Consider the following 15,309-nt stretch of genomic DNA (forward strand, 5'->3'; position numbering starts at 1 on the left):
TTTTAATGTTTTGGAAAGAAGTTTGTTATGCTTAGTTGCTTACCAAGACTGCATTTACAGTATTAAATAAAATAAAAAAATCAATTAAAAACAGTAATATTGTGAAATATCAATATAATTTAAATAACTGTTTTCCATTCTAATAAATTTTAAATATTATAAAATAAAATATTTGAATTTTTTCCTGCGATGGAAAAGCTGAATTTTCAGTGCAAGTATCACACTTACTGATCCCAAACATTTAAACAGTATTGTATACTGTAAGCTGAAAATCTGTGCTAAACAATATAAGGGAAACATGTTTATTCAGTGTATTCAATGGGACCTCTTGACTGACGTTCCCGCAGTGATGGGCTCTTTGTTGATGCTGGCATTTCGCTGACGGATCCAACTACCATCCGTGAGGAGCTGTGTTTTCTTCCTCATCTCCTCCAGGATCTGCAGACGTTCCTTTTCTGCCTGCGACAGCTGTCCCTTCTTTTTACCGCTCCCTGCAGCCAATAAGGGGACAAGACAGAGAGGAGGAGTATTGTACCTGATAGTCAACTCAAAGGAACTTGCATAAAAATAATCAAAATGAAAAGTAATCAGACCTTTAACATCTTGTTTGTGAAGGCCTTCAAGTGCAGGGGTAGATTTTGACTTTGCCCTATGCAAAATAAGCACATAAATTGAATAAAATGCCAAAAAAAAAAAAAAACTCAACAACAACTAAACTTAACTTTAAAGGTGAAGTGTGCAACTTTTGCATCACCAACGAATATCTGCAATTTTCTGGCAATGGGGACAGAACTGAATGTGATGGGAAAATTATTTAAATAAATATGACTAAATGGAATTGTAATCAGAATTAACCTGTTAACAGAACTGTTAACAGGTAAGTTTGTAAAAAAAATTCCCATTCCTTGCTTATATTTCTCATGGAAAATTAAAGTCTGAATTACTGACAACTTTCTTTTCACATTAAAGCGAGAAAGTATTTTAATAATGGAAAAAAATACACACTTCCCCTTTAAGGCACTGGAAAATCTTTCAGTACAGAAATGAGTGCTGCCAGATTTACTTCATCACATATTCCCTTATGCCACAAAAGCCATTAAAAGAAGCAAATATAGGCACAAAAGAAAACTGACCTGTCGGAAACTGTAAGCTTGGCAAACCCATAGGACTCCTCTGAGCTGAAGCAGGACAGAGCAAAAGCAGCACACAGATAGATAGACAAACAAGCAATGACCAAAGCAGCAGTAACAAGTACACATGCGACTCCACACTGGACGCAATACAAGAATATTTCAACACTACTTCAGAAATTAACAATATTAATTAGGGTTGTCAATTTAACATGTTAATTTAGTGTTATTTATTAAAATAATAATAATAATAATAATAATAATAATAAACTAATGCTGTTAATTTTTCCTTGTTTAAAGCGTGCTCATGGCGTAAGATGCTGAAAAACAGCGTGATTCAACAGAACAGCTAAATCCAACTGTCTCCATGTACAAAAAATGTCCTGTGTGAATGGCCTTCTTACTCATACAGGTTGACAAACTCAAATGAATTCCTGTGGACTGTACCGCCACCAGTGATATGTTAAATGGTATGGAAATAAAACAATAAGTTCTGTTGAATACTATATATTGAGACTTTGTTTTTAATGAAATTACTGAATCTTCATTTGAGGGCTTGTCTTTTGAAATTATATGCCTTTACAATTTTTATTGAATGGCAGCCCTAATATTGAAGGAAATGCAAAATCCTAATATTTTCTTGGCATGAACAGCATAATACAGCTACAACTTATAACTTGTGCTTGGCATATTTCTTACCACTGACTCTTTGTGGTTGAATCGCACTCCACTTCTGCCTTAAATGACTGGTGTCCTGCTGGTATTTGCACAGCGGCCTGTCTGTTCTGTGCTGCTCCCACCTTCTCTGCAATCTGACTGGATGCCACTGAAGTGGTAGCAATATGAGGTGGAATATGAGGAGTAGTATTTCCATTGGACAGCGCATCAAGGCATTTCAGCTCCTAATACCGGCAGGAGGTAAATAATAAGTGTTCATTATTCCCCATTTATAATGGCTGCCGAGTCTGAATTGGTATTGAAACCACTTTATAAAACATTACATGATGCATTTAAGTGTGAATGAGACACACTGGAGAATAATGAAGCCAGAGAGATTAAAGTTATGACAATCCTCTGACCTCAGGACCACTGTTCTCCTCTCCATAGACTTCCTGCTGAGCTCTTCTCCACTCCTCCTCTAACTTCTCCTGGTCACGTCGATACTTCTCCTGAAACCAGCGAAGACAAACTTTTTTTTTAATTAATAGTTTATTACAAATAATATCAGCAAAATAGATTCTCGCATTCAAGATCTGGTTATGGTATGAAAGAATGTGTGATTTGGTGGTACCTGCAGGAGGCGCTCTTGTTCCATCTGCCATTTCTCCTGCCGCCGCCTCTCCTCTTCATGATCCCATGACCAGCGAGAGGAGGTGGTACTGATGGAGGGAACCTGAAGCTGATACCAGAGAGAGTAATAATATGAATAAATGAACCAAATGGTAAAATTTTGATAAAGATTTGATAAAGACTAAATGTGAATGACAGTAGTGACTCACATCAGAGATTGCAGACTCCGAGCCACCTAGTAAAAGAGATGGAGACAAAGATTATCCATTTAAATAGCACAACAGACCCCACACATAGCCATGAGTTTCCCAAGCCTGTAACTTGTTGATTCATGCTGCTCAGTGGATTCTGACACACGCCCCCTTCTCATATGACAAAACTGTAACCAAAGCCACCACGGTCAAGTAAACGGCTGAGCGCACAACAAATTCACACTCGCATGCTGGTAAGCAGGCTTTAAACAACATGCAAGACAGAGGTAAACATGATGAGAGTGCAAAAACCATCCCAGAGCAATCCTTTTAAAATTAAAAACCATTTTATCTGTTCTATAACAGTGAATTACAGAGGAATCTGATTGCAGATCAGTACTAAAACTGAATTATTAGAGACTTAACTAACTCATGGTTCTCTTTGTAAACTGTTCTGCAAAGATAAGACAGGAATCACAAACAGCTACTTACAGACAGAAAACAGACAGAGAAAACAGACAGAAATAGAAAGAAAGGCCAACACAACAGTCTTCATACAGTTATTACAGTGTATAACATGCACATAGAAAGCACTCCATCTTTATTTACCACAGAGATAGACCCAGGAGCTGACAGTGGCACCTGAAGGACAGAGCATTAGCTTTTAGCAAAATGGAAAGCAAGAGAAACCCATGGAGCGATTTTAAATCTTTACGCTCAGACGTAAAGCTTAACTAATAAAAGCTTTTGATACACACGATAATTAGAAAAGAGCATGTAAAAAATAATCTTAACATAACTGGGTGACAGATGTACCATATGTACTGAATGCTTTAGTTAGTCAGGCCCTTAAAATGCAGAATAAGCAAACCCATCTGTTTTTGAGTTAATTCAGAAAACAGATCTCACCAATACACTCAATTAAGAGTGTGCTTGATACAAATCAGTCACAGCATAATTAAATCAATAAGCTGCAGTGACCAATTAGCCATGTAGCATTAAATTGCTACAGCCTGAGTAAACGCAGTTACCTTTTTGCTTGAAAAATTCTAACTTTCGTCTACGATTTTTCAAAGCTATGCGCTCATAGTCTACAACACAGGTGGGGAGAGAAGAGTGCAAAGAAATGTAATTATCCACATCTTTTGGCCTTTTTTTAATAAACATAATAATGAGGAAATAATTAAGTTTAACTCTGAACAGGGAGAAAGATTTGATTGCTAAACTGGTCTTAAAGCACCCACCTTTGTTTCTTAGAGCAACTGGATTGTCCTGGATACGTCCATTCACCATTTTAGATTGTACTCCCTAAAAATTTTGAAGTCAAGTTAAACAAATAAATATATAAAATGAATTAAGATTAAATTATAATGTACACTACCATTAAACAGTTGGGGTCTGTAATATTTTTAAGATGTTTTTCACTTGTGCTCATCAAAGCTGCATTTATTATTATGTTTTATTATTAATAATAAAACAGTAATATTGTTAAATATTATTATAATAATATTTTCATTTAAAAAATGTAATTTATGAAATAAATATAATTTATTTAGTGATTTCAAAGCTGAATTTTCAGCAGCCACTACTCCAGTCTTCAGTGTCACATGATCCTTCAAAATTCATGACAGAACTAGAAATTTATTTGAAACAGAAATTGTTCACTGATCATTTTATTGCATCCTTGCTGAATATAAAAGTATTTATTTCTTTCAAAAATATTTTTGACCCTGATGAATGATAGTGTACTGTTCACTGTACAAAAAAAAGCATATGATTTTTCAACTTGAGGTCAAGTACTAAAAATGAACAAATTAACAACAACAACAACAACAAAAACAGTTAAACACACTGATTTCTCAGTCTACCTCATTCATTATATTCCTGTCCTGACTCACTTTAGCAGGCTGTCCGTTGACCTGTGTCTTCACCACAGTCTCCACTGGAGAGTTTGAGGTTGTGCTGATCGAGACATAGTGCTCTGGCCGCCCTATAAGTGTTGAATTGGCACTGGTCAAATTGATGGTCTTATGGCTCTTGTACGGTAGGGAAGGGTGGCTACTGCCCCAGTCTGTCCAGTACCCAAAACATACATCAGCAATTCAGAAATTCCAGGTCACATGTTAGTGAACTTGTTAGTGATTTAGCACTGTTATTTAAAGGTGCAATATGTAAGAATTTTGCAGTAAAATATCCAAAAACTTTTACTATAAAAAGCTTTATTTATAGTAAAATACAGAATTTTCTCCATCATACAATACGTTTTAAAATTATTTGCATGCCATTTATCAACACAAGCCATCCAGAATTTAATATGATATACTAAAATCGATCTAGCTTACTGCAGTGGGTAACAGTGTCTCACAGCAGCCGCCTCTCTCTATGGCTCTGCGCTGAGCGAACGGACAGGGTAACTTTATAACATTTTCAACACACTCAAATGTATCTAATATGATAAACAGAGGTGCGTTACCTCATACTCATGACCGGAAAAGCGGAAGCAGCGCCGGCGACTGCGGCATAATAAAAGTTCCGCTGCTCGTTAGGCGTGTGTTGCGCAATCGCTCCAGCGGCCTCGTTCAGCTCCCACAACACTCGGTCCTGCTCTGCTTCATACTACAATAACGTTAATAATCGCATCCATGAACATGATTTCTTCCCGAGTCCTATTCCTATTCTTTCGCACCGTCCGTTGAGATGAAGACCACATGTCCCAAGATTCCGCACTCAAACTTGGCGTCATCAAGCTACGCCTTTGTTTTGAATAGGCCTCTAACGACCTCTAGCGGACAGAATTCTTACATACTGCACCTTTAAATCAGAATTGGTTGTAACAAATGTAATTTGTGAAAGGGGAATTTTAAGTGGGTAAAATTATACGGTTTAATATAAAAGTGAGCATTAATGAAATTAAAGGGTGTTAATAATTATTCCCTTTGATGATACTAAAGCAAAGATTACTGATGCAATAGAGAAAACCAATGTACCCGCAGGCCATTATCAGACTATTCAGACCGGACAGTGACAATGACTGACAGACAGATAGACCACCTTCCCACAGTGACAGAAAGCAACAGATAAAGCATCTGATTCTGAAATGGCGCCTTCATTTTCTCAGCTCATAAGCAGAAGGAACCATGCCAGAAAATATAAAGATGAAATATCCAACATCAAATTGCAAGAGCTGTTTATAGTAATCATTTATATGCCTTTCAATTCTACAGTGTATGTATGCAATATTGTATTCTGAATATGAAACGTGCCATAATAGACAGTAAAGAGAGGCAAAAACTCAAAGTGTGATTTAAGAAGATCTATATTACTATTTGATGTGTTCTCACACATTCCCTTGTTGGTAGAACAAAATTATGCTGGTGAAATGATGCTGTTTACACAGAGAGGGCAGTGTAACAAACTTACAAACAGTTTCCACACCCTCACCATTTTGGCCATGTCGTCTGATGTCCATAAGTAAAGTGCCCTTTTGCTGTGCTGAGTCCATGCTGCCCTTAAACTGCTCATAATTCATTTCAGCCACCCTGCATCCACCCAACGCCACGATCTCATCGCCCATCAGCAGACCACACAACTCTGCTGGGCTGCCTGTGTGATGCAGGTTAAGAAGGTGAAGCAGGTCAAGGCTGTGCCTTTAAGCCAAACTGAGAATATGTGAGAGTACAGAATCAAATTTACTTCTTGATCTAGACCAATAGGTCATTTATTGAAAACAAATATAGTTAGTTCTAGTAGGTTTCATTTACTGAGATGTGTAACAATCTGATGAAGTGTAAACAGGACGGTCAAAATGTATCAGCTCTTCCATCTTATTCAACTCGAATTACTGTATACTGAAATTGTAGAATGCAATGTTCTTAGTGCATAATGCTGTATATTTAATTGTAAAATGATTCTGTTCCTTACAGTTATTTTACTTACATTTCTTTGCATATTTAACACTGTATGTTGTCATAATATATTTCATAGTACATAGCCTTCCATGCATTTCATAGAATAATATTCTCATTCTCATGCTAGTATGGAAGCTTATTTGCAACATGGGTGGGGGAAGAAAAAAAAATTGCAGTTTATACCCCATAATTCTGACTTTAGTCTCAAAATTTAAATTGCGAGACAGAAAATTCTTAATTCTGAGATATAAACTTGCAATTGCAAAAATTCAGAAATTGTGAGATAAGTCCCAATTATCTTTTTTTATTCTGTGGCGGAAAACAAGCGTCCATATGCTAGAGCTCACCATATTTTAGGGTGTTACCATATGCCATTAATTTTTTTTTTTTTTTTTAACTTAATTTACTTTATAGCAATGAATAAATAATTACATTTATTAATGTAATATTACAGCAGGTCAGTGGCCAAACAACAACAACAACAACAACAACAACAACAACAACAACAACAACTTTACACATCCAAGTCCATAAAGTGTAGGGAAAGTTATTAAATGATTTCAGATACAGAAACTCTGATTTTTTTGCAAGTGAGACAAGAAAACTGTTGCAGACTTTGCCTGGTGTCTGTAATTTATTCATTTATAGAGCACATATATTTACCCTGAATTTCAGTACTGAAACCAGCATACGAGCATTTGCATGAATTAACTACAAAAAAGTAAAAGATTCATCATTATTACATATTATTTAATTCATCATAATATATTAACTGACAGTCCTAAATAGAAAATAACACAACATGTTCATACATCATTGATGAAGCTCTAAATGTAGGTGAGTGTGTTAACTGGAATTCTGGGGAAGGAGATCAACCTGAGCCTTCTACCACGGACTGTCTATTAACTCTGCTAACACAATACACCTGATTAAAGGACGCCAGGAGTCAGAACCAAACGCTCTCCATCTCTTCTATACAGATGAAAGCTGATATAATGGACATGTGCTTTACGCTATATTTACTGCATGCATGGCCGCCCTGACCTGCTTTTGTAAATGCACAGGTCACAGATGAATGCTGCCTCATCCATGAGGATATATCCTAAGCTCAGGACCAGACTCCCTTCAGGACGGGTTCCAAGACTTCTTCAGTTTAACCAATCAGACTAATGCACAGTAAAACACACCTTCACTGTTCTCTATAAATCATTCATCTCAGTCTCACTCCAGAATCCTGAGAATGACACACTGTGACTGAATGTAAATAGCAATACATGCGCACAAACACTTCTTGCATTCTGAAAATTCAAAGAAACTACAAAAATAACGGTCAAGCACTCTTTAATCTGCAACAAGTATGCAAAGAGTAACATTGATCATGAATTCCCAAAGCAGCATATTCATATGAGAAACTCTGAGTACAAATTGCATTGCAGAAAATTCAAGAAATCCTAAATACACAGTTTTTATCTTCATTACCCCCATTCATCCACAAAAGTTTCCCCCTATTTCTCTAAACAGAGATTCTGTATGGTAGAAATATGAATTTAACCTGACTAATTCACAGCTGGTTCACATTTCACTCTTATAAAGTGAAATTGCAAAACCCAGACGCGTTTAAAGGAATGGCAGTACCCTTGTTAAACAGCTTGCTTGGAGCCATTTTGAATTATAATTCTTACCTGCTTGAACAGATTTGACACAAGCACCAGTGGAGTCCCAGTAAGCCTTGAATCCAAAGTCTCTCCCGCTGTTAGGCTTCTGATTCAAGCAGACTCGCATTTCACTTTGACCCACCTGAACGATAGAGAGAGAGAGAGAGAGATACAGAGAGAGAATGTGACACCTGAGGATCCCATGACACCTTCTTCCTCAAGAAATCTGCTTCAGTCAGTACAGCACAAACTGTCCACGATCACACATACGTACCTGCATAAATGTAATGAAACATTAAAAAAAAAAAAAAAAAAAACTAATAATAATACAAGAAATCTTTTAAATGGTTTAAACTCTTAAACTTCTACAGTTGGATTATATATAACATCACGGTTTAAGTAATTTTATACACTATAATATAATATAATATAATATAATATAATATAATATAATATAATATAATATATTAATCAGGTCAGGGATGTCCTGAATGTCATGATTTGATTGGTTCAGATCATCAAGGAGCCTACCTTAATTTCTCTTGTTTCTGAGGCAACAGGAGGAGATGCTTGTACAACTGAAGCGGCCATGGTCACTTTAGTGACAAAAGAGTTCATGGGAGGCGCTGATGACCTTCCATCTCTTTTCTCTTCCTCCTCTTTCTTAGGGTTGATTGGATGAGTGCTTGAACGAGAGTGGCCTGTGTCGGCAGAGGCTGTGACCTTTCCTTGACCGCTGAGGAAAGAGGGGGTGATTGAATAGTCTCTGTGTCCACCGATCAGGCTTTTATGAGAGTCATCAATCTGTAGAAACACAAGATAAAAACAAATAAATAAAGTGGCCACTTCCTTCAACAACCACTTCTACAACCACTAATTTTGTTCAATTTAGGATTGTGAAATAGAGCACTGAAACAATGGAATATGCCGCAAATTGGCTTTTTTTTTTTTTTTTTTTTAGCAAGCCCATGTATGAAAACAAAGAAGTCTCTGAAAGAATGTTGTGCCATTTCTTGTTGAATCTTCAATTCAAATTTATAAAGCAACACTATTAAACAAACACACACACACACACACACACACACACACAACACACTGTACAATATACACAAGCAACATAATTGTTTTTGTCTGAGACACAGTGGCCAAACTGTGCGTGTGTCCATACATGGTTGAGAAGCCCGTCATGGAAAAGCACACACATACACACCAAAGTCTTAGCTTGGGTTTCACAAAGCACCCGGAGTGCAGAGCAGTAGTAGTGGCTTGATTCATTATTCATAAGCCAGCCGCTAGATGATCAGGTGATGAGGAGAAACACTAAACTTCACACACGAAACACTGCACAAACTACCACTCTTCCTCATCCCCCACTCCTTTATCACAGAGAGACAAAGCAACAGAGAGAAAGACACTAGGTACTTTTTAGAAACTAATTACTGTAGGTCAGGTGGAATAATGTGCCACTAAAGAATAATGCTGGCTGACATAGATTTAATATTTTCATATTATAAATGAAGTTACTGCTGACCTAAAATTAAGACATATAATGAATATTACAATAATTTCAGTGTCTCTTATGTTTCCTAAAGACCTTGATATTACACTAGTTCGGCAATGCTTGTCTCTAAATTAAATTAAATTAATAAAAAATAAAATAAAAAAAAAAAATAATAATGTTTTTTTAAGCTGTTTCACCCAGCCCTCCAATGGCCACTGCATAGTTTCCAGGCATCACTGTGAGCTTTGGAAGAGTTTCACTTCAGTTCTCTGATCTGTGGCCGGTTGCGTAGACTGCTTAGACTAGTCTTACAAGTTAGTCATCTAATTTTTTTTCTTTAAGACTAGTCATAACTTTAAGTCCATTACATAAAAGAGTAGATTGGTCTAATCTAAGTCTGAAAATTAAGACTGATTACTCCTTGGCTAACTGTTAGTTGGTCAGACTAGTTCTTAAGGCACAGTCTTAAACATAGTGGTTAAGTTTATGCAACTGGCCACTGGACGGCATGCTGTCCCAAAACCAATCAGACTGGCCAAATGCCACCAAAACTAATCTGGGAAAAAAGAAAAATACATCATGTTTTTAAAATCACATGACAATCATTATTATGATTGATCATCACTGTCACATTTGATTAATAGTGTACTCATGCACATCCCTACTTACACTAAACCTCTATACACATTCAAATGGTCAAACGTTTAAGCATGAAATAAGCAGCTTTTTGTATGAGTCCTGGTGGAGTGGAGTATTCAGGAAACAGAAAAATAAATCTGCACTATATAAACAGAAAAAAAAAAACAAGGACATCACAGAGAAAGTGTAGTAGTTGCTGCATAATAAATCAGGCGGTGAGATACTAAATACCAAGTGAAATGGACACACACATACACACAAAACACATTAATCAGAATCAGAAGCCTCCACCTTGAGAATCCAGAATCATAATCAAAACTTGACATTTTGATCTGACATTTGTTTATGAATAAAGCACACATGATCTATGGAGCAACGTGTAAGGCTGAGAATGGCCACTTACGGAATACACTTTGGGGAGTGAGGACACTTTGGAGGGTTTGGCTCCAAATGGACGTGGTGTGACGCCTGTGGAGAGGCGCGAGCAACCTTCTGACCTTCTGAAACCCCTTGGTAGAGTGGCAGACATGCGTGCTCCCCCTGCATAAAAGCTTTCTAGGAGACTAGCGCGGCGGCTGAAGTCTGGACCCTGCTGCTCGTAGGGGTCTGGATCCATGGTAGCCAGGCTGCTCGATGAACTCTGTTCATAGACAACAGCTGCTGAAGGGTTAAAAAATTCACCGGTGCACATTTGGGCTGAGTCAGGCGTCTCTAAGTCAGTGCCTCTGGTCAGAGCAGAAGATGTCCCGTTCCTGAGGGGTGAAGCCGAGGTAGTAGACCACCCAGTTAGCCTAGTACTGCTCACACTGGACCCCGCATCACTCATGGGTCCAGGCATGTTGTAGCTGGAGGAGAGAGAACCAACTGGAGTGAATGCCTGATCTGATCCCAGGGCAGGAGTTTAAGGATGGGGCAGGACTCTATTGGAAAGCACATGGCTGATAGTGGAAGGGGAGCGGGGGTGGAGAGGGCTTGGAAGACAGGTGTAACTATCAAATGTCTCTATTACCCACATGTGAACACCAAGTGCTAACACTTTAGAATAAGGTTCAATTTGATAACATAAATGCAATAGGAATTATGAACTAAATTAAACATTTTTATAGCATTTTTTAATCTAGGTGGATGCTAATATATAAATATATTATTCTTCATTACTAAAGGTGTGTTCAATAGTTTGGTGCTAATTTAAAAAGTTTTACATATTAAAAGGCACAGTATGTACAATTTTTGGATTAAAATATCCAAAAACCACTAGAACCATGTTATATATTTTGTTGACTTGTGTACTTACATTATCCCAGATGTTTCCAAGAATGTTTAAATCCAGAGAAATAAGCAATTTTAACCATGATGCGGACCGTGTCCGTGCGTCGACTATCAATGACATCATACCCGCATTACCCTCGGTTTCCGGTTTTATTTTGTAGAAACCAAATTTTATATATATATATATATATATATATATATATATATATATATATATATATATATATATATATATGTTATGTTATGGAAATATATATGTTATATAGCTCAACACAGTAAGTCTTATCGTTTAAATCTTGTTTTCTTGATTTACAGCAAGTGCCATGTTTTACCATGCCTAATATCGAACTAGTTTACTGCAGTGTGCATTAAGTGTCTAATAGTAGCCGCCGAGCGAACGCAGAGTAGCATTATAACAACTTTCAACACTCAAATGTATCTAATATGATAAACAGCACTGCTTTAACCCACATACGCTTGACTGGAAGAAGCAGAAGCGGCAATTGCGGCATAATAAAAGTTCTGCTGCTCTCGAGACGTGTGTCGCGCTCATCATCCTACAGTAACGTTAATAATCTCATCCATGAACATGATTTTTGCCCGAGTCCCGACCCAATTCTTTTCCACTGGCTGTAGAAGACAACACCTCCCACGATTCCGCGAAATCAAAGCGTCATCAAGCTACGCCATTGTTTCGAATAAGCGACCTCTAGTGGTGAAAATTTACATATTGTGCCTTTAAGAAATAAATTGCTTTTGTGAACGACATACACTCAAAATGAGATGAACACTGTTCTTTAATAGTTTTCTATAAAAAGTTTTAATTATATGCGGTACGGATCTGAAGGCAGAAGTTAAAGACTGACAAATAAATGACTGTACATGTATATATGTAAGACACACATAAGATGGAAAGATTTGATGACATAGTGAAAATTCATAGCGATGCCAAGTTTGCTTCTTTTTTGTTAGACAGATAACAGAATTAATTGTGTAGACATCACTAGTATCAGTGTAATTAAAACTCAAAGTCAATCATGCTGAACCACGTCGATAGATGGCAGCGCAGCATCTAAGACCATAGAGGGAACAGTACTTAAAGTACATGAACAGCCATGCTAATGAAAGAACTATTGAATTCGCCTTTAATCTATGTTAATTTATAAATATACTATTGTATTAATTGGATCTTGAAATGCTAAAAATGTATACGTAGAAATTATCACTCAGATTAATAAATGTTGTAAAAGTACTACAGAGTTTCTGCAGGTTTTATGAAGGATCACACTATGACTGCATTTGAGAGAAATTATATGGTAACTATTTTGATGGTACTACTCCTACTAACTATTTAGTTAGTAACTATTTACTAACTCTTAATGAAAGTGAAAGTGACATGACGTGTAGCCAAGTATGGTGTCCCATACTCTGAATTTGTGCTCTGCATTTCACCCATCCAAGTGCACACACACAGCAGTGAGTACTGAACACACACACCCCCCGTGAACACACACCCAGAGCAGTGGGCAGCCATTTTTGCTGCGGTGCCTGGGGAGCGATTGGGAGTTAGGTGCCTTGCTCAAGAGCACCTCAGTTGTGGGTAATAGGAGTGGAAGAGAGAACGCTGTTCATTCACTCTATTCACTTTATTTTAACGGTCTTCCAAAAGACATTCTATTGACTATAAGTAACTTTGCAACTACATGTCAATTTATTATACTAACCTGAACCTAACACCTAACCCTAACCTAACAGTCTACTAACAGTCTACTAATACTCTAATAAGAGTTAGTTGACATGTAATAGCAAAGTTACTTATAGTTAGTAGAATGTCTAAAGTGGACCATCGAAATAGTGTAACCAATGAGATTTTGAGCAACAGTATGATTGTTTCAGTCAAAGGAGACAGAAATTATTCCATTTATATGTGCATTCACATCAATGTCATTTCCCCGGTGGCATCGGTGCTAATTTTATGGGCATGTTTGCGCCATTGCCTGATCTTCATAATCCCTTTAGTGAATCAGGCAATAAACCAGCACAGTTACTGTAACTGCAAAAAATATATGACCCTGGACCACAAAACCAGTCATAAGTGTCAATTTTTTTAAATTGAGATTTACATCACATGAACGCTGAATAAATACGCCATTGATGTATGGTTTGTTAGGATAGGACAATATTTGGCCGAGAAACAACTATTTGAAAATCTGGAATCTGAGGGGGGAAAAAAAAGAAATAAATAAAAAATCTAAATATTGAGGAAATCGCCTTTAAAGTTGTCCAAATGAAGTCCTTAGCGATGCATATTACTTACAAAAATAATTTTTTGATACATTTACAGTAGTAAATTTACAAAATATCTTCATGGAGCATGATCTTTACTTAATATTGTAATGATTTTTGGCATAAAAGAAAAATCAATAATTTTGGCCCATACAATGTATTGCTGGCTATTGCTACAAAAATACCTGTGCGACTTATGACTGGTTTTGTGGTCCAGGGTCACATATGCCAAAAAGTGAATTCATTCTTAGTGAATGTGCCCTTGTGTGTTTAAGGAAAATTGTATAATAATTAATTCTGTCATCATTTATCATCATTATGTCTTGCTTTCTACCATGAACACAAAAGAACTTTAGCGGAATGACTAATATAGTGAAGAAAGTAAATGTGACCATGGTGATCAAGCAAGATTTTCAGTGAACTTTTAGTGTTCTTCACGTAAAGCCATTTTAACACACCGAGTATTTGTAAGGACTACTTTTATGATTGAAGCTTGACAGCTCATGGTCCCCATTCACTTTTACTGTAAAGAAGATAGTAGCTCAGGCATTCTTCTAAATTCCTTTTTTGTGTGTGTGTTCCACAAAAGAAAGTCAGTAATTCAGGTTTGAAACAACATTAGGTTAAATAATTAACAACAATTTTTTAATTTGTGGTTTATATTGAAATATTCCCTAAAAATTCTGTACCTAAACGGATTCAAAATATATCACTGTGTGAGTAAAACACATTATAGTATAAATGACCTCTCCTCCGGCACCCCGATGAGCTGTGCAGTCCTGACGGCACTGGTCCCTCCCCCACAAATAAGTTCAATCTGCTCCCTCTCCTCAAGCTTTCTGTGGAGGTCAGAGTTTGTGCTCCGCCGCCGGCTCTTCCACCTGCTCAGATCCTGCAATGACAGAGGTGAAAACTGAGTGATAAATGAGAAAATATGGGGAAAGAAAAAAAAAAAAAAAAAAAATGTCAGACAATAACATCAGTATGATGGGTGAATGATCCAAAAGACAGGCAAAAGAGTTTTCTCCAAGGCCAGTCGAAAACATTTCTGCTATTATTTGGCTCGCTGAGGCCCCCCACAGTGCCAATCCAGAAGTAGAAACAACATGGAGAAAACTTTCAAAAGATGCTTTAAGCAATATTTTATGGAACAACACACAGAAAGTGTCACCAGAAATTTTTTAAGTTAATGGCCAACATAATTTTGTTGAGAGACTATCTGTTTCGTAAAACAGCAGACAGTGTTTTTAAAAAAAAAAAAAAAAACTTAATTTTTTTTTGCAATTCTATAAAGTTGCTGCTAATGCCTCACTTCACCTTTAAACTGTAATACTTAAAAGGAATAGTTGTAAATTCTGTCATCATTTACTCAACATCATTGTTTCAAACCTGTTTAACTTTCATTCTTCTGTGGAAATAAAAGATATATTGTGAAAAAGC

The 15,309-nt window shown here is 36.7% G+C and overlaps 1 protein-coding gene across 7 annotated transcripts in view; it reads right to left on the reverse strand.

The window, feature by feature from the left end:
• The window catches only part of lmo7b (LIM domain 7b), a 50,146-nt gene that overhangs the window by 7,716 nt on the left and 27,121 nt on the right, over positions 1–15,309 (reverse strand). For 5 of the 7 annotated variants that reach the window (XM_051899547.1, XM_051899555.1, XM_051899540.1 and 2 more), the window contains 14 exons: positions 14,616–14,761; positions 10,718–11,159; positions 8,706–8,978; positions 8,202–8,316; positions 6,053–6,214; positions 4,510–4,682; positions 3,856–3,919; positions 2,630–2,655; positions 2,422–2,529; positions 2,210–2,299; positions 1,830–2,032; positions 1,134–1,178; positions 594–649; positions 326–491 (listed from right to left, as the gene is read on the reverse strand). In XM_051899547.1, coding sequence (XP_051755507.1) covers positions 326–491; positions 594–649; positions 1,134–1,178; positions 1,830–2,032; positions 2,210–2,299; positions 2,422–2,529; positions 2,630–2,655; positions 3,856–3,919; positions 4,510–4,682; positions 6,053–6,214; positions 8,202–8,316; positions 8,706–8,978; positions 10,718–11,159; positions 14,616–14,761 — 2,069 coding nt within the window. The remainder of the gene's footprint in view (positions 1–325; positions 492–593; positions 650–1,133; positions 1,179–1,829; positions 2,033–2,209; positions 2,300–2,421; positions 2,530–2,629; positions 2,656–3,855; positions 3,920–4,509; positions 4,683–6,052; positions 6,215–8,201; positions 8,317–8,705; positions 8,979–10,717; positions 11,160–14,615; positions 14,762–15,309) is intronic. The other 2 variants (XM_051899567.1, XM_051899560.1) reach the window with 2 other exon arrangements.

Source organism: Ctenopharyngodon idella, chromosome 1, assembly GCF_019924925.1.
Source record: "Ctenopharyngodon idella isolate HZGC_01 chromosome 1, HZGC01, whole genome shotgun sequence".
In the NCBI taxonomy this organism is placed as follows: Eukaryota; Metazoa; Chordata; class Actinopteri; order Cypriniformes; family Xenocyprididae; genus Ctenopharyngodon; species Ctenopharyngodon idella.